The sequence below is a fragment of the Aspergillus flavus genome, chromosome 8, assembly GCF_009017415.1.
Source record: "Aspergillus flavus chromosome 8, complete sequence".
Taxonomy (NCBI): domain Eukaryota; kingdom Fungi; phylum Ascomycota; class Eurotiomycetes; order Eurotiales; family Aspergillaceae; genus Aspergillus; species Aspergillus flavus.
Window position 1 is genome coordinate 755,479 of NC_092403.1, and position 25,752 is coordinate 781,230.

At 47.4% G+C, this 25,752-nt stretch overlaps 10 protein-coding genes across 10 annotated transcripts; 3 read left to right on the plus strand and 7 right to left on the minus strand.

Moving 5' to 3' along the window:
- Positions 1-220: 220 nt before the first annotated feature.
- On the minus strand, positions 221-1,000 carry F9C07_12427 (uncharacterized protein; the record flags this gene model as incomplete). Its single annotated transcript, XM_041295527.2, has 1 exon — positions 221-1,000. The coding sequence occupies one exon, from the start codon at positions 998-1,000 to the stop codon at positions 221-223; it is 780 nt and encodes a 259-aa protein (XP_041151504.2).
- A 775-nt stretch (positions 1,001-1,775) lies between these two features.
- F9C07_12428 (uncharacterized protein) lies at positions 1,776-2,153 on the minus strand (the record flags this gene model as incomplete). The annotated part of the gene is made up of 1 exon (XM_071507830.1): positions 1,776-2,153. The coding sequence occupies one exon, from the start codon at positions 2,151-2,153 to the stop codon at positions 1,776-1,778; it is 378 nt and encodes a 125-aa protein (XP_071367256.1).
- Positions 2,154-2,546: 393 nt separating this feature from the next.
- Positions 2,547-3,763, minus strand: F9C07_12429 (putative short-chain dehydrogenases/reductase). The gene is made up of 2 exons (XM_041295526.2): positions 3,348-3,763; positions 2,547-3,290 (listed from the first exon to the last, which is right to left on the minus strand). Exons 1-2 carry the CDS (start codon positions 3,697-3,699, stop codon positions 2,635-2,637), a joined length of 1,008 nt encoding a protein of 335 aa, XP_041151503.1. The 5' UTR covers positions 3,700-3,763; the 3' UTR covers positions 2,547-2,634.
- A 656-nt stretch (positions 3,764-4,419) lies between these two features.
- Positions 4,420-6,030, minus strand: F9C07_2110490 (uncharacterized protein; the record flags this gene model as incomplete). Its single annotated transcript, XM_041295525.1, has 3 exons — positions 4,420-4,520; positions 4,580-5,762; positions 5,872-6,030. The coding sequence occupies 3 exons, from the start codon at positions 6,028-6,030 to the stop codon at positions 4,420-4,422; spliced, it is 1,443 nt and encodes a 480-aa protein (XP_041151502.1).
- Positions 6,031-8,355: 2,325 nt separating this feature from the next.
- F9C07_2236682 (lipase/thioesterase family protein) lies at positions 8,356-9,623 on the plus strand (the record flags this gene model as incomplete). Its single annotated transcript, XM_071509997.1, has 4 exons — positions 8,356-8,579; positions 8,656-8,801; positions 8,859-9,439; positions 9,486-9,623. 4 exons carry the CDS (start codon positions 8,356-8,358, stop codon positions 9,621-9,623), a joined length of 1,089 nt encoding a protein of 362 aa, XP_071367257.1.
- Positions 9,624-11,910: 2,287 nt separating this feature from the next.
- F9C07_2195930 (uncharacterized protein) lies at positions 11,911-15,863 on the minus strand (the record flags this gene model as incomplete). The annotated part of the gene is made up of 6 exons (XM_071509403.1): positions 11,911-12,538; positions 12,586-12,644; positions 12,698-14,635; positions 14,690-15,005; positions 15,065-15,593; positions 15,658-15,863. 4 exons carry the CDS (start codon positions 15,861-15,863, stop codon positions 13,188-13,190), a joined length of 2,499 nt encoding a protein of 832 aa, XP_071367258.1. The 3' UTR covers positions 11,911-12,538; positions 12,586-12,644; positions 12,698-13,187.
- Positions 12,306-12,726, plus strand: F9C07_12432 (uncharacterized protein; the record flags this gene model as incomplete). The annotated part of the gene is made up of 3 exons (XM_041295536.1): positions 12,306-12,538; positions 12,586-12,644; positions 12,698-12,726. The coding sequence occupies 3 exons, from the start codon at positions 12,306-12,308 to the stop codon at positions 12,724-12,726; spliced, it is 321 nt and encodes a 106-aa protein (XP_041151500.1).
- Positions 15,864-16,334: 471 nt separating the features above from the next.
- Positions 16,335-18,550, minus strand: F9C07_12433 (putative FAD monooxygenase; the record flags this gene model as incomplete). The annotated part of the gene is made up of 4 exons (XM_041287624.2): positions 16,335-17,020; positions 17,067-17,300; positions 17,354-18,371; positions 18,422-18,550. The coding sequence occupies 4 exons, from the start codon at positions 18,548-18,550 to the stop codon at positions 16,335-16,337; spliced, it is 2,067 nt and encodes a 688-aa protein (XP_041151498.2).
- An 899-nt stretch (positions 18,551-19,449) lies between these two features.
- Positions 19,450-20,634, plus strand: F9C07_12434 (putative oxidoreductase CipA-like protein; the record flags this gene model as incomplete). The annotated part of the gene is made up of 2 exons (XM_041295535.1): positions 19,450-19,617; positions 19,684-20,634. 2 exons carry the CDS (start codon positions 19,450-19,452, stop codon positions 20,632-20,634), a joined length of 1,119 nt encoding a protein of 372 aa, XP_041151497.1.
- A 237-nt stretch (positions 20,635-20,871) lies between these two features.
- Positions 20,872-23,027, minus strand: F9C07_12435 (putative D-lactate dehydrogenase; the record flags this gene model as incomplete). The annotated part of the gene is made up of 10 exons (XM_071507833.1): positions 20,872-20,979; positions 21,051-21,232; positions 21,283-21,512; positions 21,561-21,851; positions 21,903-22,004; positions 22,074-22,108; positions 22,159-22,255; positions 22,309-22,417; positions 22,477-22,669; positions 22,713-23,027. The coding sequence occupies 10 exons, from the start codon at positions 23,025-23,027 to the stop codon at positions 20,872-20,874; spliced, it is 1,662 nt and encodes a 553-aa protein (XP_071367259.1).
- Positions 23,028-25,752: the final 2,725 nt, after the last annotated feature.

Here is a 25,752-nt window from a genome sequence, read left to right on the forward strand (position 1 = left end):
CATATATAATACCCATCGCTATCCTTTGACGGTAGGATATAGATGGATTTCAGGGAAAGAGGCTCAAGTATGAACTAGTTACTCACTCAATAGCTATCGGATCTGAAGCATATGGCGTATATGCAAAAGCGGCACTGTCCTAGATCGAACAACACATTCGTCAACTGCATCAGCCGCGTCTACGGCATTGGTATCGCACCGAGCCGGACAGTAAGTACATTTATGTCGTTCCATATACCCTATATTTAAAGAGACCGACAAGCTCTTGAACAAAGTATCCCACTCCGTTGCCCCATCCCATCTCATGTCCATATTGGGCCAGCTGTGTGACTATGTCACATCCAATGGCGAGGTTTTCGTCATTGTTAGTCTCCTTTGCCATGTAACGAATAGCCGAGATTAGTGGATCTGTGTTCATATCGTGCCTCGCATCATGCAAAGCGCCGAGGAGCATTTTGACGGCATCAATGTGTCCATTCCGTGCAGCAACAGCGAGTGTTCTGTTGTAGTGTATCTCCCACCCCAGTCTTCTAGCATGAAGTGCCCACCTCAATAGCATCGCCTCCTTTTCACCAAAATAGGGCTGGTTTAAGGCGCATTGTAGAGGTGTTTCTCCAGTCTCATCTGGTTGAAAAACAAGAAAAAATTGGTTCAAGGGCAGATTGCCCAGCAGGTGATACAATATGTCCTTGTCGTTATCATATCTCCTGACAGCAGCATGAAAGAGAGTTCTTGGATCCCAGGGCACGGAAAATGTAAGCCCTAGCTGAAGTAGTCGTATCACCGCCTCTTTACTGCCATTGATACACAGGTGGTATATGGTCTCCCATTGTAGTATATTGGGATCCGCCTGTGGACCCGGAATACTTGCGCTAGAGTTGTTTGTAAACCAGTCGTTGAGATATTCTATTGCCCACAATTTTTCTGCTATGACGGCCTCGGATGATATTGCATTTTGAAAGCATCTGTTGAACAGTGGTTTTTGTGTATATGCCGCCATTGCTGTCTGTAGTTGGTGTTGGTCTTGGAATGATAATGTGATAGTTCTTTCTGATATGTACTAGTAGGGAAAGATCAACAATGAAATCAAGCTGATATGATAGAGAAGAAAGGATGTGAATAGACAAAGCGATTGATATCCCTCCATTTATAACAATCAACTCTTGATGCAGTCATCTTCTGGCCTACATGGTATGTACATACACCCTGTGATAGAATCATTGAGAATAAGCCATTTCTCAGACAAAAGCCGAATGACCTTTTCCCACGTGAACGGATTCTACTGTTAGAGTACTTCTTTGTTAGTTTCTGGGAATATCCATGGTTTGATCGGCTGCCTTTGTTAGTGTCACAATGGACAAGGTAAGCTCCAAGCTGTCTGATATTCTCCGGCACGATAGTTAGATGTACAATGTACTCTTTCAGACATCTATTTATGTTACTGTTCGGATTAAATGACTTTGCATCCCACAAAGTAGTATCAATATTAGATTCTGATTGTGTTTCTGACTAGTTCCAGCTTTTTATGTCATACTTGCCTGAGTGGATAGTGGTGACCCCATCAAGGTATTATCCCACTAAGGCTGGAAATGTCGTAATCCACCGGGCCTTCTCCATACTTGAAGAGCATAGTTCCATAGTACGAACATATCCAAATAATATACCAAACATTAAACACCCAGACAACCAAAACAAAACCAAACTAACACAAAGAACAAAGAAAGAATCACCAAATAATAATAACCCGGGTATAGAAATCCAACAAAAGTCAACCATCACGGCAAATTTCTCTCCCTAAACTCCCTCCACCTCGCTCTAAACCCGCTCTTCTTCTCTCCACTGACCTCCGGAGCACCATCACCCTCAGACACGGCCTTTGCCATCTTCCCGCTGTTCAGCGCCTTGCCTTGGCAACTAGGTCCTGGCTTCACATCGCCACCACCGATTGACCCTGACTGCGTCGACTGAGGCACAAGCGTCGTCTCCGACACGGCATCATCCGCCAACATGCCTTCCTGCAAGGCAAGTTCCCGCTCTCGGGCTCGACGCTCTTTGGCCCGGCGTGCGACGGCCTCGGCACCGCCTTTTTCACCGAGCATGACTGTGCCCCCTGGTCCGGGGGTTATGGCGCTGTAGTCTAGGTTCCAGCCCATTCTTTCTTGGTATGTATTCTGGGATGTGGGTTTAGAGGGGGTTTCGTTGTGATCGGGGATTTCTGAGATGGGATGTTTTCTGAAGGTTTTGGTAGGAATTTTATGCTTTTATTGGGTATATAAAGACGCGGACTGTTAAATTATATGTGTACTAATGTGGCAGTGTTCCAGAAAACGTACATCTCCATAGTGGAGTACATGTAATGACGTCATACAATCACTTTATGTCCACGGGGGCAACGAGGATCCTCAATTCCATGGGAGGGGATATGTCGATCCTCTTGGCATATGCATATTTGGATGTCGGTGGAATGCCTGATTGAAGGTGGAATGTAGTCGCATGCTGCTTGCATAGAAGAAAATGTTGGTGTTGAAAAGGAAGGTTGGATAACTGGGTGATTAGTTTCTCCTCTGATGGCTTTCTGGACAGTCTAACTGACAAAACATTAAGTAATTACGTATTGAGATAGGAGTAGAATATTTACTGCGACGGATCAAACACCTTCTTAAACGTCTCCAGGGTATGAGCCCAGATCTTCTTCGGGAAATCCTCCGCCCGATATCCGCTCATAAGCTTCTCATTTGCTGCATTGGCCCCATCATAGTTAAGAATATACGATCCCCCACCGATTTTCCCAGTCGAAGCTACGCTTGTCTTCACCCCTTCCACAAGTGGCACTCCTGCGTTTGTTGGATCCTCAGGCGCAGCGGGCGGATAAGCAGCGGAGGTCGAGATAAACACGTGCCTCTCACCACTCTCCTGCGACGAAATCGACATCGGTCGCGAAAGGAAGCTAACGATTGAACCGGCGATCGAGCCCATGGTCTTGTTCATGAGAGGTGTGCGGACAATGCCGGGGAATACGTGAACGAAACTGATGGATGGGTACAGCGTGGCCAGGTGTTCTGCGGCGAGGGAGTTTAAGGTCGCCGCATACATGCCGGCTTTCATGATGGACCACGACTTTTGTAAGTCGAGGTTATCTTCTTCGATTTTACCTTCCTGGCCGGCAGCTAGGACGCTCACGACACGAGCTGGGGCTTTGGATGCGCTGAGCAGCGGGAGGAGATTGTGGACGAAGCGCATGCGGGAGTAGTAACGGAGGGCATGATTGTTTTCGAGGCCTTCGCTTGTATCTACTTTACAGTTAGCTGCCACGTACTCAAATGATGGATGTGTGTGGTTCTCCTTACTTTGTTTCGAGGCAGCAAGATGTCCCGTCGAGAGGAATAATAGATCGATCGCCTTTTCCTTCTGCTTGATTTCCGAGCACGCTTCATCTACATTCCGGAGAAGTGAGACGTCCGATTGAATAAAATGAAAGGTCCCATCGGGATTGGCTGATTTCAATTCCTCTAATATCTTGGATCCGGCGGCTTGATTTCGTCCCACGAGATGGATTGTTGGCTTTTTGATGGTCTTGGCTAGCTCCTTGGCTGTTGCTTCGCCGATGCCACTGGTTCCTCCCACGAAGACTGCGACGAAGTCTCCTTCGCGGGCGTGGAGAGCGACGTTGGATTTGCGGACTTCATTGATGCCCACCATGGTGACTGAGACGTTGGAGTTTGGAGTTAAGGTACAGATGCGAGGGTATAACAGCCTGAGTGAGCTCAGATCAATTGTTTCCAATGATGACGACCTCCGTGAGATCGCGAGTCGCAAGTGTTTAAATACGACGAAAGGGCATCGATGACAAGTCGGTGGTCGGAGACGTCCAAGTCCGAATTGGTAATCCATTGCATCATCGTCTGCGGAAAGGTCGCGTCGGCCAATGGCAGTTCGTGCTGACCGGTCACATTACTTACATATCCTGAAGAACAATTATTTCCTATTCAGGCTGTGCATTACTCACAAGATAAACTGGTCTTACCTACCATCTCCTGCGATTGATATAAGAAAGGGATTGCTGTTGATCCAGCATGCTGCCCAACATTTTGGTAGTCCTAGGAGTTATTGAGACTGTAAAGCAAGTATACACACTTCCATTCTGGGAACCCATGCTTGTAAACTCCGTTGTCCGTTTCCTCATTCAGTCGTACATACATGATGCCGTTAACATAGGATTAGCATTATGATTAAGAAGAGATTTCTTCCTCAGGCAGTGAAGATTTTCGCCCCTTTACCACGGGTGTTGATAAGAAAGCCTATCAGCAGACATGTGAAAATCGCTGGTGAGCAGTAGGGGCGGGAGAAAAAGACACCAAAAATGGATAATCATTATCTGCAAGCCCGGCGCCCTTGGATCGAGTTCAAGGCAAGCAAAGCCTAACTCGACGATACTTTCGCTGCTGACTTGAAGGCTGCTTCGACATCGGTCAGTCGGAAGCCGGGGGCTCGGCCTAGGATAACCATCTTCTTCAAAAGCGCTAGTACAGGTTAGCGTATGAGAGTTACAATGCATGATGGTAAATTACAAAGTACTTACTCTGAACAAACTCTTCAATGTTGAGGACCCAGGCCGCTTGTTCTGCTGCATTGGCTGCTTTTTCAGAATTGCGCTCATCCGTGCCATCAACGGTACGCAAGGGCAACGATGTGAGCTTATGACTATCATCTAGATCCATAGGAATGTCCTTCGATTGATCCAGCGCAGCCTTTGGAGAATTCTCCTGGTTCTCAAGCGTAGGAGTGGCGAAGATACACGGCGCACCATCAAGACAGAAGCCCTTTTCTTCAAGATAACCCTGGACATCACGACAATCAAGCCAGGTACCATCCAGCCCGTATAACTTAAGAAGCTCCTGTCTCTTCTCCGACGACGATTTATTGTCCATCTCCTGAGCACTACCCGGAATGGAACCAAGGACTCGACCCGGAAGCCGCATGTTCTCGGGATACAGAGGCTTTCCATCGGGCTGCATCTGCGGATAATGGGTACCCGCACCACCGATGCAGTAGAAAGGCACATTTGGTCTTTCCAAGGACTCTTTTGGGCCTGCACTGAGGAGGGACGAAAGACAGCGGGCCAATTTATCCTCTTGACGCACGCAGCTCACCAGTCGGAAGACACGATAGATGTCCTGGGGATCTGTTCGCGGATCGGTGAATAATTGGTACGCGTACTCTATGCAGTACCGGTGGAGTCGACGAGCGAATGTTGATTCATTATAGCTGTATGTGAAAGTGGCGCTGCCGTTCAGTGGTCTTTCGATGTCTCTTGGGAGATTGCCTAGATATGAGCGATTTGCATATCTAGTGGAAGGTGATACTCTAATGCGGTCACTTGCTGGTGGCTTGTAGAACGCCCCACTTCCACCGGGGTTCATATTCACCGTGTATCCAAAAGTAAATGCATCGTTGGCTGCCTTTGCAGAGGATAAAGCAGCCAGTTGTATATGGTGAAGCTCCGTAGCAGATAATGAGCTCCCAGCTGATGATTTGCCTTCACGTTTTACCTGCGAGACGGTGGCGTTGAGTTGCTGGAAGAGATAAGGATGAGTGAGATTGAGATCAGACTGAAGCGCCATATGATAGAAAGTGGACAACGATTGAGATATCCTGCCCATGCTTTCTTCAAGCTCCGACACGCGTGCCTTCAACTCCTGAAACATGGCTTCTTTCTTCAGTCGGTAGGTCCTTTGCGCAGCCCGGATCTGAGCCCGACGGTCCTACTTTAATATTAGCACTTGCCCAAACGAGTAATCCGCCAGACAGCAACAATAATACATTAGGAGAAGTATTGCCAGGGGATATTCTCGGTCTACCGCGTTTCCTCACTCGGTTCGCCGACTGTGAGGGCTCGGGTGAGCTGCTCTTTTCGAGAACCTGACCATGGTCCGATCCCGGCTCTGCACCGATTGCCTCCGATATGTGTGGAAACCGATCGGGCTGGTAATAGCGCGCCGAGAGTGTTTGGGACAAAAGGTAATCAGTCATGATTACGGCTCTGTTCGGTGTTCCGGACGGCAGGAGGGTTGATTATATTTCAAGGGGGTTCTTTTATAGTGAGATGATCATCGAACTGGAATTATCAACGAGATTGATTGCCATTGAAGATAATAACATGATGAAATTGCCTGATGCTTGGCGGCGGTTGTGCAATGACCCAGTGAGATGTAGATTTCTTCTCTTGTGCCTCGGCTGATCGAATAATCTGCGTGGCTGATCCGAGGACCTTTTAAACGGACCAATCACCGCCTCGGGTCGTGCCCAACTGTGCCCTATTCACGTTAGCTCCATAATTTGGTTACGATAAGGAATCGTAATGTTCCAAATGGTGCCTGAAGAGGCTCATCAAGATTATGGATCAAGTCCAAGTTTCAGTCCGATCCTTCCTGAATGAGTCTAGCATGCCCCATTAAGCATAGTCAGGGATATGTTCCTTCGGACGGGTTGCCGTCTGGTCGACAAATTGGCCGACTCTGGACGTTTTTATGGTCCCAATCCGCGGCTCCTGATGGGATTTTGTCCTGATCGGGTGCTTTTCGCTTCTTCAAACATGTCAAATCCACATGAGAATTAGACTACCGCATCCACATCAAAAAAAGCACATGCACATGTGTAAAGTCCACACACTACCACATCCATCCTTTCTTAGTCAATCACCACCAGTGACGCAGTCCGGTTGGCTCCGGGACGTAGGAATCCGACTCACCTGAGTAGATCCCCGTTCCATAACGGGGGATTCGACACGTTGAAGCGTGGGACGGGTGAGACAATATTTTCAAGCGCATATTCTCATGTGAATAGGCGCCATAGGAAATTCACGTCCCGAAGACCAGCTGAGCTTCACCACGGATACGGCAACGGTCCCGAGAGAATGGCATGTCATGCGCAGAATCGGGATCGGAAGTGAAATGTGGAGTGGGCGACAATGCCCGAGTGTCGCTTGTGATATCTGTCGGTTGTCAGCCGATAGTGACCAAGCGAAAGAGCCTAGTAAATCAGGCACTGTTACTCAAGGGTTAATTTATGGGATATTCATTACTCTTTCAGTTGTAGAAGGATTGAGTTTTACTTCCTTTGGCATCGAGATGTAACATTGAGATCATGAAAGCGGGCCAAGGAACAAAATGAAGTGGTGAAAGTAAGATCTTATGTATTCAGATAGGGTTATCTCTCTGATACACTCATAAATACAAAACAAGTATCTCAATTGCAGAATAAAGTTGCCGTGCAGGATACTCTCTCGAAGCCTAAGGCTTTTTGTTTACCCGATGATCGACACCGAAGTCTTTCCGATGGAATCATGCCATAGTTTGCAGCCCTAATCAATCTATCATGACTAATGAACTGTTTTTCTGCGGAAACTTTCCAGATCGTGACTTTCGCTCAGCGGAGTGTAGGACAAAACAGAAACATGTGCAGCCAGTCAAATACGATTTAGCAGACATATTGCCGCCTCGGACTGAATCTACACCACAGAGACCTACTACAATCTAAGCTGAAGATCATGCATATCGCGTCAGTAATGTAACTAGATACGCATAAACTCAAATAACCCCTTGCTTCATGAATTAGATCGAACTATATGGTAAAAAAGTTGAATATATTTCTTCTATAGAAGAGCTTCAAGGTTCATTTAATGATTTTCAGGCATCCCTTTCACTGCTCCTCGGAGCTTAAAGCTGCTACGCGGGATTGAAGGAGTCTGGAATATGCTGACATGCTCTCACTTGACGCATCACTTAGATACCTCCAGTATCGCTGGATACGAGCTGCCAAGTCATTCGGAGCCACCGGACCCGCGGAACCCGAACACCCCCAGCCGGACAGGTTGTCTCGCGCAGATCTACAGATGATGCTGCTCGCCCCAAGTGTCTCTGAGAGCAGCGAGGTGTCACCGTAAATCGTGACCAATATTCTGTCATTAAATCGCTCGGTGCAAGTGCTTGCCTCGGTATGATCACACAGGGGCATAAGCTTAGAGCCCTAATTTGCCTTGCGCTCCCCCTCCCTTCATACAACTCAACATATATTTTCAACATTAACAAAGTAATCCTGGGATAAACGATGCTATTGATCTCAGCCGTAATGCATGCACAATAGTCAATAGGCCTTGTCTCCTAGGATCTGTATCAAATGTATCTGGTCTATCCGGAACCGCCCCGGAGCCGCGGGTCAGGGTGGCCACTAATTATCATATTGTGACTAGATAGAAAATACCCATCCGGTGGTTCTTCCACACTGTGCCTTAATAGCAGCGATGGCCCACGGCTTTGCTGTGACTCCGTCCAACCATTTTTCCTTACAGCATTCACCATGGTGCTGAAGAAAAATAGTGTGAGGCCCGCCGACCAGCCGTCACTCTCGATGGCAAGTAAATTAGATCTGCTTCCAGCAGTAGCTTCGATCCTAATCGCGGGTTTCGTTGCTCTCTTTACAGGGTTAAAGCGAGACCAGTCCGGCACGCCAACCTTCTATCTTCATATTGCGTACGCCATTCTGCGCAAGGCGAGCGCTCGCCTCTCTCCATTACAATTCCAGTCTGTCTCCCCCCAATGTTCGCATCCGCGTGACAAACTGCAATGACCACAAGGACCCAAAGCTCATACGTAAAAGATGGATATCTCCTTCCACGGACGAAGCGTATAAGCAATATATGCAGTCGCGAGGAGGTGTACCTCAAACAATAGAACTTGAATATGGTGCGAAAGGCCACTGGATTGGAAACAAGAATGCACGTAATGTATTAATCTGGTACCACGGTAAGTCTGCCACAAATATCATCGATGTTGTCGACTCCAATTATTGACTGAACGAAGGAGGAGGTTTCTGTCTACCTGCCAACGTTGGTTACTTCAAATTCTGGGAAAGTCTCATTCAATGTTCGTCCGCTGCGGGTAAGGACCTTGCTGTGTTTGCGGTCGCATATACACTTGCTCCAAACGCTCAGTATCCAACGCAGCTTATTCAATCCGTCGAAGGATTACGATACATTCTAACAGAAACTAATCGTACCCCGGCCAATATTCTGCTAGGTGGTGACTCTGCAGGCGGCAACCTGGCCGTCGGTGTTCTCTCACACCTGTCATCACCTCATGAAGCAATAGCCAAACTAGACGTCCAGGAACCGCTAGCAGGGACTGTTCTTATTGCACCCTGGACTTCCCTCGAAGTGAGCACAGACACGAAAATGAACTGTCTCGGCGACGTGATTACACCGGATGTTGCCAAACCCTGGTCCCAAGCGTATTTAGGAAGGGCAAAGCATGATTACTACACCGACGCCAGTACTGCTCCTTCAAGCTGGTTTAAAAATCTAAAAAATCAGCAGATACTGGTTCTCGCAGGGCAAAACGAGATTATGTTGCCGTCAATTCGACATTTCGTGGATAAGGTCAAGGTGAGAGCAACCCTTGTCTGCTGTCAGGACGAACTGACTGGGGCAGTCTGGCTTTCCTTCTATTGAACTATTTATTGGGCGTCAGGAAGGCCATGTGGCACCCGTATATAATCTGTATATGGGAGACAACAAGGAAACGCAACAGGGGGAGAGATTGAAAGTCTGGTTGGGAGAGCTCCTCTGAGGGCTATTTCTAACACTAACTCGCCAATTACGAAGTTGGGTTTGTCTATGAGAATTAAACTCACTGGGCACTTGGCATAAAGGAATACATTTACTGGTTAAGCGTCTAGTATTAGTATGCTTCCTTCCGGCGAATTCAGGATTTCTTATATGCTTACTGAATGTGCATATGAATTCCTGCTGTAAATCTCTAGGTTATGATCAAGCAATTATGTGGCTGAAAACTTCGCTATGATTTTGGCCTTTATCAAGTGTTAAAAGCCTAGTGAATGCTAGTGTTATGAATATCGAACCACCTTGGTGATGCATTCGTAAGAAAGCTGGACAGGCATATCACCATTACTTAAATTATAGTCTTAGTATACTTATAGCGTATTGACTAGACCAGAAGTTGATATGAGAAGGGGCAATAACTAGAATATCAAATTACAATGTCATGAATGAATGGAGCATCAGAGAAAAGTACCAATACTAATCAGCCCTCATTATGCAACGTTGGAGGAGAATCAGAGGCCTGCCTGGAAAAACGCTCCCACAGGATATTCCTGTAAGTTTATATTGCTCAAGTTAAATGCCATGGTCCTAATCGCAGTCCACTCGTATAAAAAACCTGCCGGTAATGTCCAAATGAACCAGATCTACATACCAATCCTTGAACGCCCAACTATTGCTTCCATGGTAGTTCGCCGACCGGGGGCCTGGATGGTGTTTACGGGCCGGGAATTTCCGCCAAAAGAGGACAGAGCAGAACAAAAATCGAGGTTGGGAAAAGAGTGGGGAGCGAACTTTGTGGTTGGCGATGGTCTCTGGGTTAGAGGCGGATGAGCTCCCCAGATTATGTAAAGACCTTATGATTTGATCAGACGAGGAAATAAAATGATCTCTTTGGCAATGTTTCACGCACGAGTGGAAGTTAGCTCTGAGACAATAGGTATCATATGACAACGTGTTGTACGTTGAGGAGGGGGTTCTATAACTTTTCCCACGTCTGTCAGAATCCGAATTGGTTCCAGCAGCAACTATCTTTCTGCCGCTGGGGAACCATAGTTGATATTTGATATTTTTATAGCGCCAAAACTTGGCAGCATGAATTTTCTATGGCCATCGAATTAGACACATTGGTTGGTAGCTCTTAGAGCTGGTAATGATGGATGACTTTCTGACTATCTGGTCATACCCATTTACCTGAGTCCAGGCTCTCTTGTTCCAAACAATTCTAACGCTGTAGATAATGGAATCCGAGACAGCATAAAATGCACGAAGCGCTTCTGCAGTTCTGATAGCACCCAACATCGATCGTCTGGTACAACCCGCCATTAATGAGATCAATGAGTCAATGTACTGTAGATGGAGTATCCGCATTTGGGCAAGTCTCCACACATATAGACCCATCTCCATTGTTTCATGGCAGAAGTTTGTAGAGAACAGGCTGGACCCGTTGTAGGTCATCTGGCAATCACGCGGAAGATGATATCAAGCGGGACCAATTCTTGATCCTAGTATCCGAGTCGACCATTCACGAGAACAATTCTTCAGGTGACACCTGGGCTGCGGCGGACAAAAGTCCCGCTCGTGTGTTCTAGGCTTTCCTCCGCCAAAGCCAGGGCTTGGCATAGCCAAGCCAGTCTTGACTCCGGGCTATTTCACTGCCAAGACCGAGCAAACCGTGGACGTCAGAGAACCAAAGTAAAGTAAGTGCATAGCTGTTGCATGTCATACGAGGGGTTTCCTTATCCGGAGTAGAATCTTTGCCACAGCTGATAAGCAGTCGAATCACTCTTGGTGTCAAGAGTTTGTCTCGGCATTTTGCATAGAATTACAAATATGCATATTTGTTAGTTCACATTGTGTTCTAAACCAAAGCTGAACAAGCGAACGGTGAACCAGTGATGTAATTAAGGAAGGATGGTACTCTAGACTGTATTCTACTATTACTGTCAAGATGTACAACCACACCCTCTGACAAAGATCGTGTTTTGTACATAACAAAAGTATTGTAGTCATGATTAAATTTCAACTATTGGCCTTGAACGGTTCCATAACTGAACCTGGTGAAATCTACAGCTTCAAAGATAGCACTGACATGCTTTCTTGCGCACAGCCTCCTTCTATTCGTCTCCATGAGCTTTTACAGGGTACGAGATCTGTGCAGCTAACTATGCTACCGTTAAGGTTCACGGGTGGCAACACACGGTGCACTGTGCGGACCCAGGTATCAGGGTGTTCCATACCCAAGATAATCTCACCCCTGGGACGTGCTACTATATCTGGTGCAAATCACTAATGTGGGGAAGTCTAAAAGAACCAGTGGGCGGATAACCTACTGAGAACACAAGCCACATCTTGGTGTTGGACTCGTAAATAGCAGTCAGCCAAGATAGGTCTTACACACCGGCATGGGTCTCGACGTACGGTTCCAGGGATGTCAAAGTCATCGGGAAACGGATAGAGATGTTCCTAGTCATGAGAGTCAGGACCAAGCACCTAGAACTTGTCTCGATCGGCCTGGCCAGCTTAACAGGCTCTTCCTTTCATTCATGTACAATCACCGAGTCCAGAGACGGATATAAAAGCAGTGACACGCATGCCATATCTTCTATCCTGTAAAACAAACACTCGAACCAGTTCACGGTATTTGAATTACACCGCAGATACAAGGCGTCCAGCTTTCTTGACATTCAATATGAAGTCCCCAATTTATCTTCTCACTGCTCTTCTTCCCCTTACACTGCCCCTAGTCAATGCTACTCCAACCGCGGAGCCTGATGACCTTGAGGTTGAGGGCTCTGTTCTTGAGGATCGGGATAATTGCAGAGTTGAAAGACCATTCGTCTACCGCAAGTACCCCTGTGACTCGAGTGACATAACGGGCCGGGCCAACAGAGGTGACAATGTCAATTTCCAGTGCCGATACAGGTATGTTCTAAAGGTGAGAAGCATTAGTTGCTACTAAACGCCCGCAGAAACTGGTACAAGACCCCCAAGGGATGGGTGAAACAGGACGACAAGCCTCGTAGATGCCGTACGGTGATCCGCCATAACGCTTATATTATTAGTGGTGCTAACATCCTGTAGAAGGACCTCGTCCCAATAGCTGCAACTAGAGCTATGCTGCTCTCTAGGCCCCGAAATCTAAGGAGGAAGGTCACCGGTACTTGCTTGTGGAAGGGAAATTGCAAAATGGTGGAAGTGTGTTGGGGAGGTCCATGTCATTCTTTCTCAATGCCGTGAATTTGTTGTTTTAGTTATTTTGATATTTAATGAATTTGTTGATTTGTTTATCTATGAGATATTTAGTGAATAATAACATGAGTACCTGTTAAAAGCAACCAGCCCTCATTTATTTATGATGGAGCAATAGTCCCATAAAATTTGCTCTTAGAGTCTACTGCGAGTCATTCATGTCTGTGATAACCTAAGTTTATAGCAAAATACAGGACATCTTCTTGAACACAATACAAGGGAATATAAGCTGGAAATAGGTCTCTGGTATTGACATAGGTATCAGATTGAAAGGGCATCGAAGCATGTGATCCATGCCATAATTGTATGTGAATGACTAGAATTAGTGCGAGCTCGTCTTCTTCTCATGGCGAGGTGCAAACATACACTGTCGCCCAAAGGGAAGCTTGAAATCATCCATGGGTTCCCAACTAAGCTGTATGCCAATTTGCTTTGCCTCCTTAACAATTTCGAAGCTCGGATCTTTTCGTTGGAACAAGACTTCCTTCATACGAGTGCTCCAGTATCCTTGTAGAAAGCCAAACAAAGGAATATTCATCTCAAAGTATCTATGCTCGAACTCGGAGACAAGGATTTCCAGGTCCTCGAGCAATAGCTTCTCTTCTTCATGTATCTCAGCAATGTCTTCATGACCTAGACTTGATTGGGACCACCCAACGACATGAGACCTCCGGCAGGTATGGCTAAGTCCCAGTTCTTGAAAGGTAAGATACCGTAGCACCGCTCGAGCAGACTCAAAGCAATCGCCCTGGGCTCTGAGGAAAAGTTCAAGTAAGACAAGACCATAGCAGGTGTGTATATTGAATCTATCATCAGGAATCAATAGTCCCCGACCAGAGAGGTTGTGCAGTACACATGTTATCGGACCGCATCCTTTCCCTGGAGAGCAGGAACATGAGCAGCTGTCCGTCTCCTTAGACGCTAAACAGCCCAGCCAAAACTGTCGCTGCTCTTTGTTTAGCGCTTGAAATGAGCCAGTCACAACCTGACAAGCATGCTTACAGGTTAGTGAAGTCCAAGGCCCTGAATGTCTGACCATACTTAAAAAGGAGTAGGTGATTGAACTGCAGAGCTCCAAAACCGTAGAGAAGCCATCTTTGGATACTTTGAGGTTCAAATCCATATTTATGAACCACATGGCACGCTGAAGATCGGTCGCTGGATAAACTGGCTGAGGGGGAGCTAGCGAACTTTTGTCTTGAAATCCAGCCTGATAGAGAGCTTTCACCATACTCAAGTGGGGCGTGTCCCCTAATATGGAATGCTCTTCATCGACTGTCAACCTCTTGGGTACAGCTATACCCCTTTCTACTAAGAGGTTACACATGCTGGCCGCACTCCTATCTGGAAGCTGCCCTTTTGTGAGTTGGAAGCGGGCCAGGTCATTTGTTGTTAAGACCGACTCCGCTAGATCACGAAGCTCGGCTCGCCGCTTGATAATCTCCGCTATAAGGAGATCTTGCATATCGATGCTGAATTGCCCGTAGAACATCCAACGTGGAAGTGGTACGTCGACACGGAATAACAACTGGACAGAGTCTAGCGTGTTGTTTCGAATAGCGGCCGCCAACGCGAGATGTATATCCCCGGTAGTATATTCCCCTTTTCCCAATAGGAACTCTAAGCCCTCTGGCCAAGTGGTTGCCAACTGAAGTGGACTCATCCAACCGATATCAGTATAAATACAGTTTGGGGCTGATTCCACTGCGGATTCCAGAGCAAATTGCAATTCACGCAGCATTGCCCAAGCAAAATCAGAAACATCAAGACCTTGTACTTTATTAGTATAAAGAGAACTGACTTGGTGAATAGCCATCTGCTTACACTCCTCAAACATGTGTACAAGATGTTTCTTTCTCAGTTCGGTGCCGATGAACCCGGCGGAAATCTCTCCCATAACACCATACTTCAACATTTTTTGCGGGACGCTCTGACAGACTTTATCTGTACTTACGGGGTTACCCATGAGCGCGGGTTGATTATGCATCAAATCCTCCAGCACGAGGTAATCCATGGGCGTATTACCCCCTTGGTCCGGTTCGGCTAGATGGTCACCGTATGTGAAATAACTTATAAGCTGGCTATAATGTGCACTAGCATCCGGAAACCTGTCAAAGTTCCGGTTAAACATACATAGTGCCTAGATACTTGGTCAGCTCTGGAACATGCATATTTCGCATGGGGGAGTCAAATACTAACGTGGAGGATCGAGCTACCCCATGGATCTATATCACTGGGTTGAGCTTTTCCTTCGTCATAGAGTTGATAAAGCTGTGCAATGACAGTATCGACAAGGTTAACCGCACTTTCTGAAGTTGAGTTAGGGTCAATATACGCGAGCTTTCTCACCAACATAAAGGCTGGAGAGTCAAACGGGACAGTCGCACGAAAGGTTAGATGCGGAGCTACTCTGAATCCGCGCCGCTCTTTGAAGATCGACATTGAGGCAGAGACACTCAACCCAAAGAATGTGCAAATAAACGAAAAGCGCTTTGCAGCATTGCGAGAGCCGTAGACACTTCGACGATAATTGCAGGAACTTGAGTGATGTCTCGAGACTGCGGTTGATGCCGCGCAATGGCAACGATGGTCGGGCACGGGGCGGGTCAAATTCTGGTTGTCCAGCTTTTGTTCCAAATTTGCGAAGCTTTGTTCCATGTTTTTCCGCGTGCCCAAGTTCCGTGCTAAAATTGTAGCAGTTGAAGCGTTGAGAATCTGGGTCTGAGCCCTGTGTCTCTTGGATTAGCAAGAACTGTGCAACACGATCCAGCTTCACGCAACACAAGCCTTACATGTGTAGAGCAGAACTCAGCTCTAGCTGAAGGCTATCCAATGCATTGCTTACTGACACCAGCGTCTTCTGTCGAAACGGGTAAAGTGCTTTTTTGGCTGTATGTCTCATAGTTAGTCGTGTTGGACTGGCGGCGTGGGGGTCGCCCCAACACCGGACAACTGTCGCCTGGAGGTTATCAATGCCTGCTTCAATAATACCGACCATCTGTTGACAATGATCGACGTAGTCGCGTTCTATGAGAGAGACGCTGTCTTGTAGAAGCTTTCTCAGCAAACGCATCGTTTTCTGCATCCGTTCAGCCTTCTGAGCAATGCGGCTGACTTCCTCATCGGCTCCCTCCACGGCGGAACAATATTTTATTATCCCACCGCATACTGTTATTCCTAACGAAATAACACCGAAAGTACCGGTCGTGATGGAGAACGGATCACCCATGATTTATAGACGTTTTGATGAGAACAATAAGGGGAACCAGGAATGCAGGAAAGTTGAAGGTCAAGCAGTTCGCGCCAATCTCCCGTTTAGGTAATTGACGAGGCTGTGTTGACTCGCTCACGTGGTTGGATTCGTGCCCAATGATCTTCAAAAAGACATGCCGGTCAGTTAGCCAGCTGCAATATGCCTGTAGTGTATTAAAGTCTTCTATCTGCTACACCTAATCTGAATATTTCTTTCTTACAGCTTGACCACTCTAGACTTGGGTTTCGAGGAATCTTGCACCCTCATGAACCCGGAGAAAAACCTCGCCATATCCTCATAATCATCCACTTCACCAACCCAGCTTACATATTGATCCGGTCGGACAATAACAGCGGCGCCATGGATAGGGTCAATGCCATAATTGAAATACGCTTGTCCATGTCCCTCATGGTAAGATTGATCATCAACAAAGACCTTCCAATAGTCCCAGCCCATCTCCTCATCAAATGGATGGAAAGCCTCGGGCAGATCAAGAAGCTCCACTCCAGTCCGTGGTCCGGCATGGACTGTGAGAACTTCAATAAGGCTGTCAATCAGCTGATCAGACGGAGTGTATTGGCGAATAAATGAGTCCTGACTGCCTAGCTGGTCACCAAGCTTTTGTATCCGCTGCATATTTTGGGGCTGGGTAAGCTGACCAGGGAACACGATAATCCGCCATCGCCCGTTGCTTTTCAAGAGTTCCTGTAGATGCCATGGACGGGCATCAGATTGATTAAGCACCTTGAAACTCGGCATCCGCTTGCCAATGTCAATCTTTGTGGCCAGATGAGTCTTGCTGACTACTCTACGTTGTAGATTGGCAGCAACTTCAGTACCATCTCCCTGCTCAACAGAGTAGCCCTCTTTTGCCACGATGATGCTAGTACCATAATTGACCACTGCTCACATTAGCCTCAGAATGCATATCGGGAACCAAATGCTTACCAATTCCACTAGCAAATTCATTCCCCTTCTCCATCGCTTTCTTGAACTCTTCCATACTGACACCTTCGTTGGCACCGTCCTTTGCTGGACGGCCTGAAAATAGTCTCGACAGCCGGTGATCAAAATCAATTAGATCTTGTGCAACCCGTCTTCTCTCTGACTGATATGTCTTTAGAATCGATCCCTCACTGTACCCCTTGACTACATGTGCGATCTTCCATCCCAAATTATATGCTGTGCACGCGGTGAGTGGCGATTCTCAAAGTTACTATATCGGGTATACATACTGTCCTGCATGCTCACATTCATACCCTGCCCTGCCTTGGGCGAATGCGTGTGCACAGCATCACCAGCTAGAAAGACACGCTCTCGTAGAGAAAAATGGTCACCCACACGCTGCCCGATCTGGTACGCCGTCCACCAGTCGCAGTACGTATAATTTATCTTATACGGATGCATAATCCTCTGTGCAGACTGCAGAATAACCTCCGGAGTAATCCACGAACGGTCAGCCTTACCTCCACTCTGCGCATGCTCGGTCACCTGTAATTGGATGTACAATCGAACAAGCTTGTTTTCTCTTGGGATAACCATGACGCTACCCGCATTGGCTGAGTGAATAGCACATCGATGGCGGATATCTGGAAAATCGGTGATGGGTACAATGTCGAGTACGCCCCAGATATAGTCCGTGGAGTCACCCTCTAGCTTGAAGCCAAGTTGACGCCTCACCCAGGAATGTGCACCATCGCAACCCACCATGAATTTCGCTTTCACTGTCTCGACTGAGCTGGCATTGTTATTGGCCTTTGCTACACGGATAAGGTCATCCGTGTCGTCAGCAGCTAGGTTACTTCGAAAAAGCCCATCATTGATGACTGACTGTGTGCCGTCCGCTCTCCTGTGGTGCTGTTGCCGCTGAGCAGGCGTAGCCTCTTCCTCCGACAAAGTGCGCAATGTGACTGTGATCGGATAATCCTCAAAATCTGCAGCTTTAGCCTCATCGAACTCGAAGGTAGTAGGCAGCACTCCACGCTCGACTGTGATATCGCTATGCTCTTTAATCGAATCGAGGAAAAACCTCTCAATGCGACCCTGATGCAGTACCACCTGCTGAAAGCGACTGATACCGGGGATGGTATCCGCAATTCGATCCGACCGCCGCAAAATACCATCTTTGTCGGGGTTCCAGAACCAAATCTCCAGCATGTGGTTTGATTCTCGCCAAACGCGGTGGGCAAAATCAAATGAGTCGAAAATTTCTAGGGTGCGGCATTGTAGGCCATCTGCCTGGCCATTGAAGATCTGTAGCTCCGTTAACACTGTTTTTGGGTCGATATATGACAGACTCGTACCTTGGTGCCGCGCTTGTCAACAATTCTGGTCTTGATGTCGAATCGACTCAGCCAGTTTGCTAGCATCAGGCCTGCGGGTCCAGCCCCCACGATAAGCACGTCGACATAGTCTTCTTTAAGTTCAGACATGCTGACAGAAGTATAAATAGTAGACTTATCTGAGCTATGGCCGGAAGCGTAACATTTAAAGTGCCAACGCGTTTTTGTATGTAATTGTAGGTGAACGCTGAACTGAATTAGAGAAAATCTGTTAGTAGAGGGGTATTTTTGCTCACAACCTTGTCTACCCCGCCGAATATGCAGACGTGGCCTTGGCAAGGGTCTTAGACCTCATGGAGATCGTCATCATGCTTTTCCTGGGACCGAGACGCGTATAAAGACAATGTTTTGGAGCATTATCAGATCTCTCATCAGAAGTAAATCGCGAAATAAAGTTTCCCGAGCCCCAGGTCACGCTCTAGGTCACGCCCTATCTAGGTTTAGCTGGTGTTGGCGTGATCGTGGTATAGTAATGATATGCAGACTTGGAAACAGCCGTGCCTGATGCGGTAGGAGTCCTGGGGACTGAGGCAGTGCGTACGTTAGCTGGGTTGATAAGTATAACTGGGGATATTTACACAACAGCCCTGTACTGCTTTGTGCCCCGTGGAACTAGTGTTTAAGGACCTTTTCAACCGAACCTCGATATTAGTAATAGACTGGAACATCGAGAACCATGGTTCTGAAATTGTAATCACTGTATAGGACACCGCATCTAGAGGCTTGGGTCAATGCCATATCATGTGGCGCTCTGCGAAACGGCGCGACATCCATTTAACAATGTCCTTGGGGCTAAATTTCTTACATCGGAGTTATTCCCACCTGACTTCGGCACTGGCGCTCTTATCTCCGTCCCACAGCCAAGGCTATACGGGCTACACTGAGACCGATTCCCGACCTTATATCCACTCTGAATCCGGACATAAGCCAGGACGGAGGTAACAGACAGCGACAATAGAGACCTCCCTAAATGGTATGATGGACTATAAATGACTGTGAAAGGGCAGCATGCAAGTAAATGTTCTTTGAATATATACATTATCAAAATTGGAAATCAAACATCCTACTATCAGATTCAGAACACAATGGCCACCAAATACGCCAAAAGCCAAGGCCCTGATTTCAGAAATGAGATCCAGCGCGTCGCTATCATCGGTGTACGTTATGCATACGAGATCCCTCTTCAACATGCTAGTACCAATCAACTAACTAAACGTATCTAGGCCGGAGGCACCGTCGGCAAGCCCATCGCTCAAGAACTCATCAAAACAGGCAAGCACACTGTAACAGCGCTGACTCGCGCCGGGAGCCAAAGCACCTTACCCGAGGGCATCCAGACCGTGCTTGTCGATTACGACGATAAGGTAAGCCTCTTGAGGGCCCTGGAGGGCCAGGATGCCCTGATCATCACATTACCCGTGACCGCGGCACCGGACACACAATCCAAGATTATACAAGCTGCCGCTAAGGCCGGTGTCAAATACGTGATGCCGAATGTCTGGGGCTGCGACGTCACGAATGACAATCTGGTGAATAGCGGACTAGGCTGGGAGCGACTCCGAGGGGCTTTCGACGAAATCGAGAAGACGGGTGTTTCGTCGTGGGTGTCCCTTATTTGTGGGTTCTGGTATGAGCATAGTGTGAGCCTGGGGCCGGCTACGTTCGGGTTCAATTTTGCGGAGAAGAAGATGGTGTTGTTTGATGATGGGGAGACTAAGATTAATGTCAGTACTCCTGCGCAGTGTGGGAGGGCTGTTGCGAAGTTGTTGAGTTTGAAGGTATTGCCTGAGGATGAGAATGATCGGAGTGTGACGCTGAGTCGCTGGTTGAATAAACCCGTGTATATCTCCAGCTTCCGGATTACTCAGAAGCAGATGTTTGAGAGTTGGAAACGGGTCACTGGTGAGAAGAATGAGGATTGGACAGTGGTGTATGAGTCCAGTCGTGAGCGGTATGAGAAGGGGCTTGAGGGGATGCAGAATGGTGACCACGGTGCCTTTGTTCAGGCCATGTACTCCCGTGTCTTGTTTCCAAATGGAGATGGGGATTATGAGAGCAAACATGCTTTGGCTAATGAGACTCTTGGTCTTCCCCAGGAGGACCTCGATGAGCTGACCAGGAATGCCAAAGTTATGATTGATCGGGGGTACGATTATATGACAAAGCGGGACTGATATGCAGTCTAGTTCATGGACAATATCTACGTTGACATGAGTTGGTGGACTGGAACACAGAGCTTTCAGACCTTGAACCTATGTACAGTAACTCGCATAATCACTGCTTCCCTCGATATATCTATTTCTGAGCCTAGAATAACAATCCGCTTCTTTGGTTAATCAAAGATCTTCCCTGGATTGAGCAAGCAACTTGAATCATCATTAGCACTGTGCGAGCTGCAGACGGATCGAGACTTACTGAGGATCCAAACTGCGCTTCAAGGTGCGCATCACCCCGACAGTTTCAGGTCCCAGCTCCTCTAATAGGCACTCTTTTTTCCCGAGGCCAATACCGTGCTCGCCCTTGTGAGTCATTAGCCAACCTGTTGTATCCGGAAACTGATCCGTAGATGCTCAACAATCAAGTTACTAACCGAAACAGTTCCCTCCATCTCCACAGCCCTATGTACCATGGCCAGCACACAGTCTCGAACAGACTGCTTCTGTTCTGGGTCGTTCGGATTATACATCACAGCTTGGTGGAAGTTCCCATCTCCAACATGTCCTAGAACGCTTGAGAAAAGCCCCAGCTGACCAGATTCCTTCTTCGAAAGGTCTGGAGAAGTTAGCCAATAAACTAAGGAAGAAGAGATTCGTATACTCTACCAATAATTTCTGCCATTCTCGATAGTGGCACAGCAACATCAGTAGACCATATCTGGGTGCCCTCAGGTCGCGCCGCAAGCATCGCCCACAATGACTCTTTTCTCGCTGCCCAAAGACTGTTCATTTCTTCCTCACTCTTCGCGAACTCAAAATTCTCTCCGCTATGCTGCGAGCTGATTGTTCGAACCCGTTCGACGTCCTCTTCTATAGCTCGCTGTGTTCCCGAAAATCTGTTTCGCGCTTAGCGGTATCCGGCATTGTAGCTCGGGGAAACGTACTTGAATAGCAACGTGGGTTTCTCCTCCCACAGTCTACCCCCTGCTCCTCCATTCTTATTGATGACCATCATCTGAGTCTCATCCATCATCTCGAGAGCAGCGATTTGGATTCCAGTACGCATGATTTTGGATGCGGTAGCCGCTGCCTCGCGGATTGAAGGAAATGTGGCAACGGCTACACTTTGCTTCTCCGGTATGGTTGCCAGCTTCAGCGTAATTTCTGTAATCATTCCGAGTGTACCTTCACTGCCCGTGAACAGGGACGTCAGGTTGTATCCAGCAGATGTTTTCCTTCTTGCTGTCACCTACTATGTATAATAAATGTCGGAGAAGAATACATACCGTGGCCGATGTCTTGTTTTGATCACGTTTCCATCCGCCAGGACAACTGTGACATTGACGACCCAATCTTTCATTGTACCGTATCTCACGGCATTTGTTCCGCTATAGATTGAACTGTTAGATAGGGTCCCAGAACAGCGGTGGGTGATGTGAACGCGCGTGTACACTTACCTGCAGTTGGTTGCGACCATACCGCCGATCAATGCCTGAAAATCAATTAGAACACTCTATGAGCACTGGAGGAGGATAGAAATACTGTGGGACTGGGATCCAGTGGTAAGAAAAGGCCACTGTTCTTGAGGAGTTTATTGAGATCAACCCAATTTACCCCCGGTTGAACTACAACGTCCATACTAATCGAACTATTAGCTTTCGTTAAGTATGTGTTTTTATTGAGGCACCCTACTCATCTGGGTGGAATGATACAATCCTCTTCATATCCGAGAAGTCAATGGTTAATCCCGAATATGGCGCGACAAAGTTTCCTTCGACGCTTGAGCCACCAGCAAATGGAACTACATGGTTAGGTGAGTACAACATCCAGACCAATTCAACGGCTCGAAAGACAACTTACTCATTGGAATCTTAAAAGCAGTACAAATCTTTGCAATGAATGCCACATCCTCCGTAGTCTTCGGTCTAGCAACAGCGATCGGCCTCGCTTCACAATTCGAAGTGGATAATTCAGAATATCCATGAATCGCGATTTCTTCCTCATCCCAAGAGACCGAGTCCTCTCCTAGAGTCTCCTCAATTATCTTAATTCCCTATCATGGCCCATATCAGCAAGCAGCGTGGAAACGAATATACGATCTCGGAGAATATCGATACCTTTATCATAGCCTCTTTATCCGCATACTCAACACCCTTTGCCCCGCCAACTTCTGATGAATCTACCTGGGGTGAATCCGACGATTGCCATCGCGAAACCAACAGACATCCTCCAATGCCAGTCACAAGACCTGTGAGACCCCATTGCACGGAACTGCGACCGTTAGAATCGCTGCGAGCTTGCCGCGTGGCCTCTACATGATTGTATCGAGCGAATGGCGTCCGTGCGGGGATCGTTGCTCTTCCACCAAGGCGGAATCTGGGGAGTGAAACTGCTCTTGGTATAGGTCGCATTGAGGGCAATTTTCAGGTGCACTTATTACTCCGAGAGAGCAATTGTAATCCCGGAGTTGGAATTGATTTGTTCGAATCGGAATGTTGGTGGTGATGAAGTCCCTCGGCATCCCTTTCGGGCACGGCTTTTCCCGATCGGGAATACCCGACCGTTTCATGCAAGTCGTTGTTTTGAGTCTAGTTGATACTACCTTGGACTTATATGGAGTCAATTGTGGATGCGGATGGATAATAAGTGGCTGGGGATATAAATCTGTTTGTCATACGGAGAATCAACATCTCTATTGGCTGTCTATTTAGAATGTAGACGTTTTTCGGAGTTATGCTTCACCATAGGGGCAAGATATATATAGAGATCTGCACGTTGTTGGTCGGCCGTTTGAGTGAGCGCACCTGTGTATAACCATGTATCTCAATCAGCTATTCAAGTTAGCAGCGGTGACACCATTTTACTCGGGTGATAGATCAAGGATCTGCAAATTGTGTCCTCTATCTGCCTATTATAACCCATGCAGCGTGTGGTCTCAACGTAAACCATGTAACATGAACTTTTGCGAATAATCAGCACTGAATAATTGTAACCAGGCAACTTCCTAACTAGAAGCCTTTCAGCACGGGTTTTGCTATGGACACTGGACGAGAGGGAGACCCATTGTACGAAACGAACGGGCCAATACAGAAGATAGAACCAAGGACAATGGCCAATGTCTTCCACGAATGACTGCAACAATGATGGCCCAGTTTGGCCCGCAAATTCGTTGGAAGTAGTCGTGACTTATCAGCTCCAAGCCTGGAGTATACCAATCGACACAGAGTAATAGAATAGCTGCAGCATTATAGAGGGTATTAAGGTCGCGGTAGGTCGTGGTAGGCCACTAGGGAGGCACAAATCAGAGGAACGTCTTTTATAAAACCCATCATGGTCAGGACCACAAAGGACGTCTCACCGATATGCGGAAGCTTTAGCAGTGGGATGGAATCGAAGGCGATCCAAGGAGAAGATGTCCAACAAAAGTATCACAGCAAAATAAAAAATGATTGTAACCGCGACATCGGTGATCAATTGTTCGGCCAAGAGAAATTATGTCTAAAGGCACTGCGACATGATTAGCCTCACCTGAAGAACCTGGATGAACGATCTTGAGGTATAAGTAGGCGAGACTATCACATACTATGGCCGGAGGGAAGATGATGGTGATAGACACAATGGCGTTCTTGCTTCACGCAAATCGGAGAATTGGTATCGGCGACTGCGATGCGGTCGTGTCTTTTGCGGTTTCTCGTGATCATTAACCCGTATATGTGTAGTACGTGAAATCATAAGGATCAATGTTATCGGTCAATCAGCCCACTATTTGCGCCATACTGGTCGCGAATTCCGTGTGCTAAGTTGCTAAGAACAGTGTTGATGGTAAGTCGAGTAACTGGCTTCGGTCGCGATCTCAGAGGGATAAAAGGCTAGGTATCTCACGGAAACCTAAAGTAATGATCTTCGTCAGTCTACACAGCATAATTGAAGGAGAGTAAAGATGTCGTAACAGGGAGCGGCTCACTGAGCTAGGCACTTGAAAGTATGGACCTATCCGTTCAAGTCTTGTATGGTCGGCTTATTCTGAGTGCGTATAACCTACTGTTATCGCGAACACTTTGGCTCTTCCTATAGCGGGTTCAAACATTGAGGACCGTGCTAAGTATAATGCGGGCTGCATTCCACCAGTATTGGAAGGTTTGTCACCGGCCTTCCTGCCAAAGTGACCAGGTCAGCTGCTCGTGGGCTATTGCACTTCTACATAAGTGAAGACGACGGCGATTATAGCTTTCCAGCCACGGTAGTTCGGATCTCATGTAAAGGAACGTAATGGGAAGGGAATTGTTCGGCATAGTCATTTCCTAATGCCTTGGGCAGCATGATTAATTCCCGACCGTAAGAACGAAGCTTTCCCAACAGTGAGCCCGGAGCTACCGGGAGGTCATCAAGAGATGGGTGCATATCTCCTATTCGTATGATTAAACGTCGCAACGTTGTAACAATAGGGTTCAAAACCTTGATTTCAGTACTTGCTAGTGAGCTAGAATGTCCATTGAAATACTAACGCAGATGAGTGGGACCTCTACCGCGGTGGCAACAACTAAGCATAAACGCAAGATCCCCCGAGGCCTGGAACCGATTCAATGATAAGCTTTGCATAGGGTGGATACTCGATCATTTGTGACATGTCTTGCAGCCGGCCAGCAGCAGCGGCAGATGAAGTACCATGTTCCCTGACAGAGTGAGCAGCTGCATTGGTATTATGGTCCAACAGAAAATGTATACAGGAGCACGGTGGTCTCCGGCCGTGATGGCAAATTAACCCGTGCAGAGTAAGACTGTCTCGTCTACACTCAATGCAGAGCGCTGTGCTCCGTAGTCGGGGTTGATTCCCGGAAATCTACGAGGCTCTGCAGCTCAACAGGACATTCGTGGTACTCAACTGAGCGGCTGCAGGAAATCGGCTGCGAGATCAAAGCTGCGACAGTCGTCGTCTCCGTCGGCCTCACTGAAGTGGCGAAATAACTAGAGATCATTAGGCGGGCCTCACTGCCAGACAGCCAGCCACGTCAGTGGATCTGCAATCCCTTGCAGATGTACGTACCTAATGATTATAGTCTTCTCTGATAGCCCGGTATAGGTCGCTCTAACGCCTGGATCGACCGTAAGCCGAAAGGAGCGCTAATCACCCGTCCC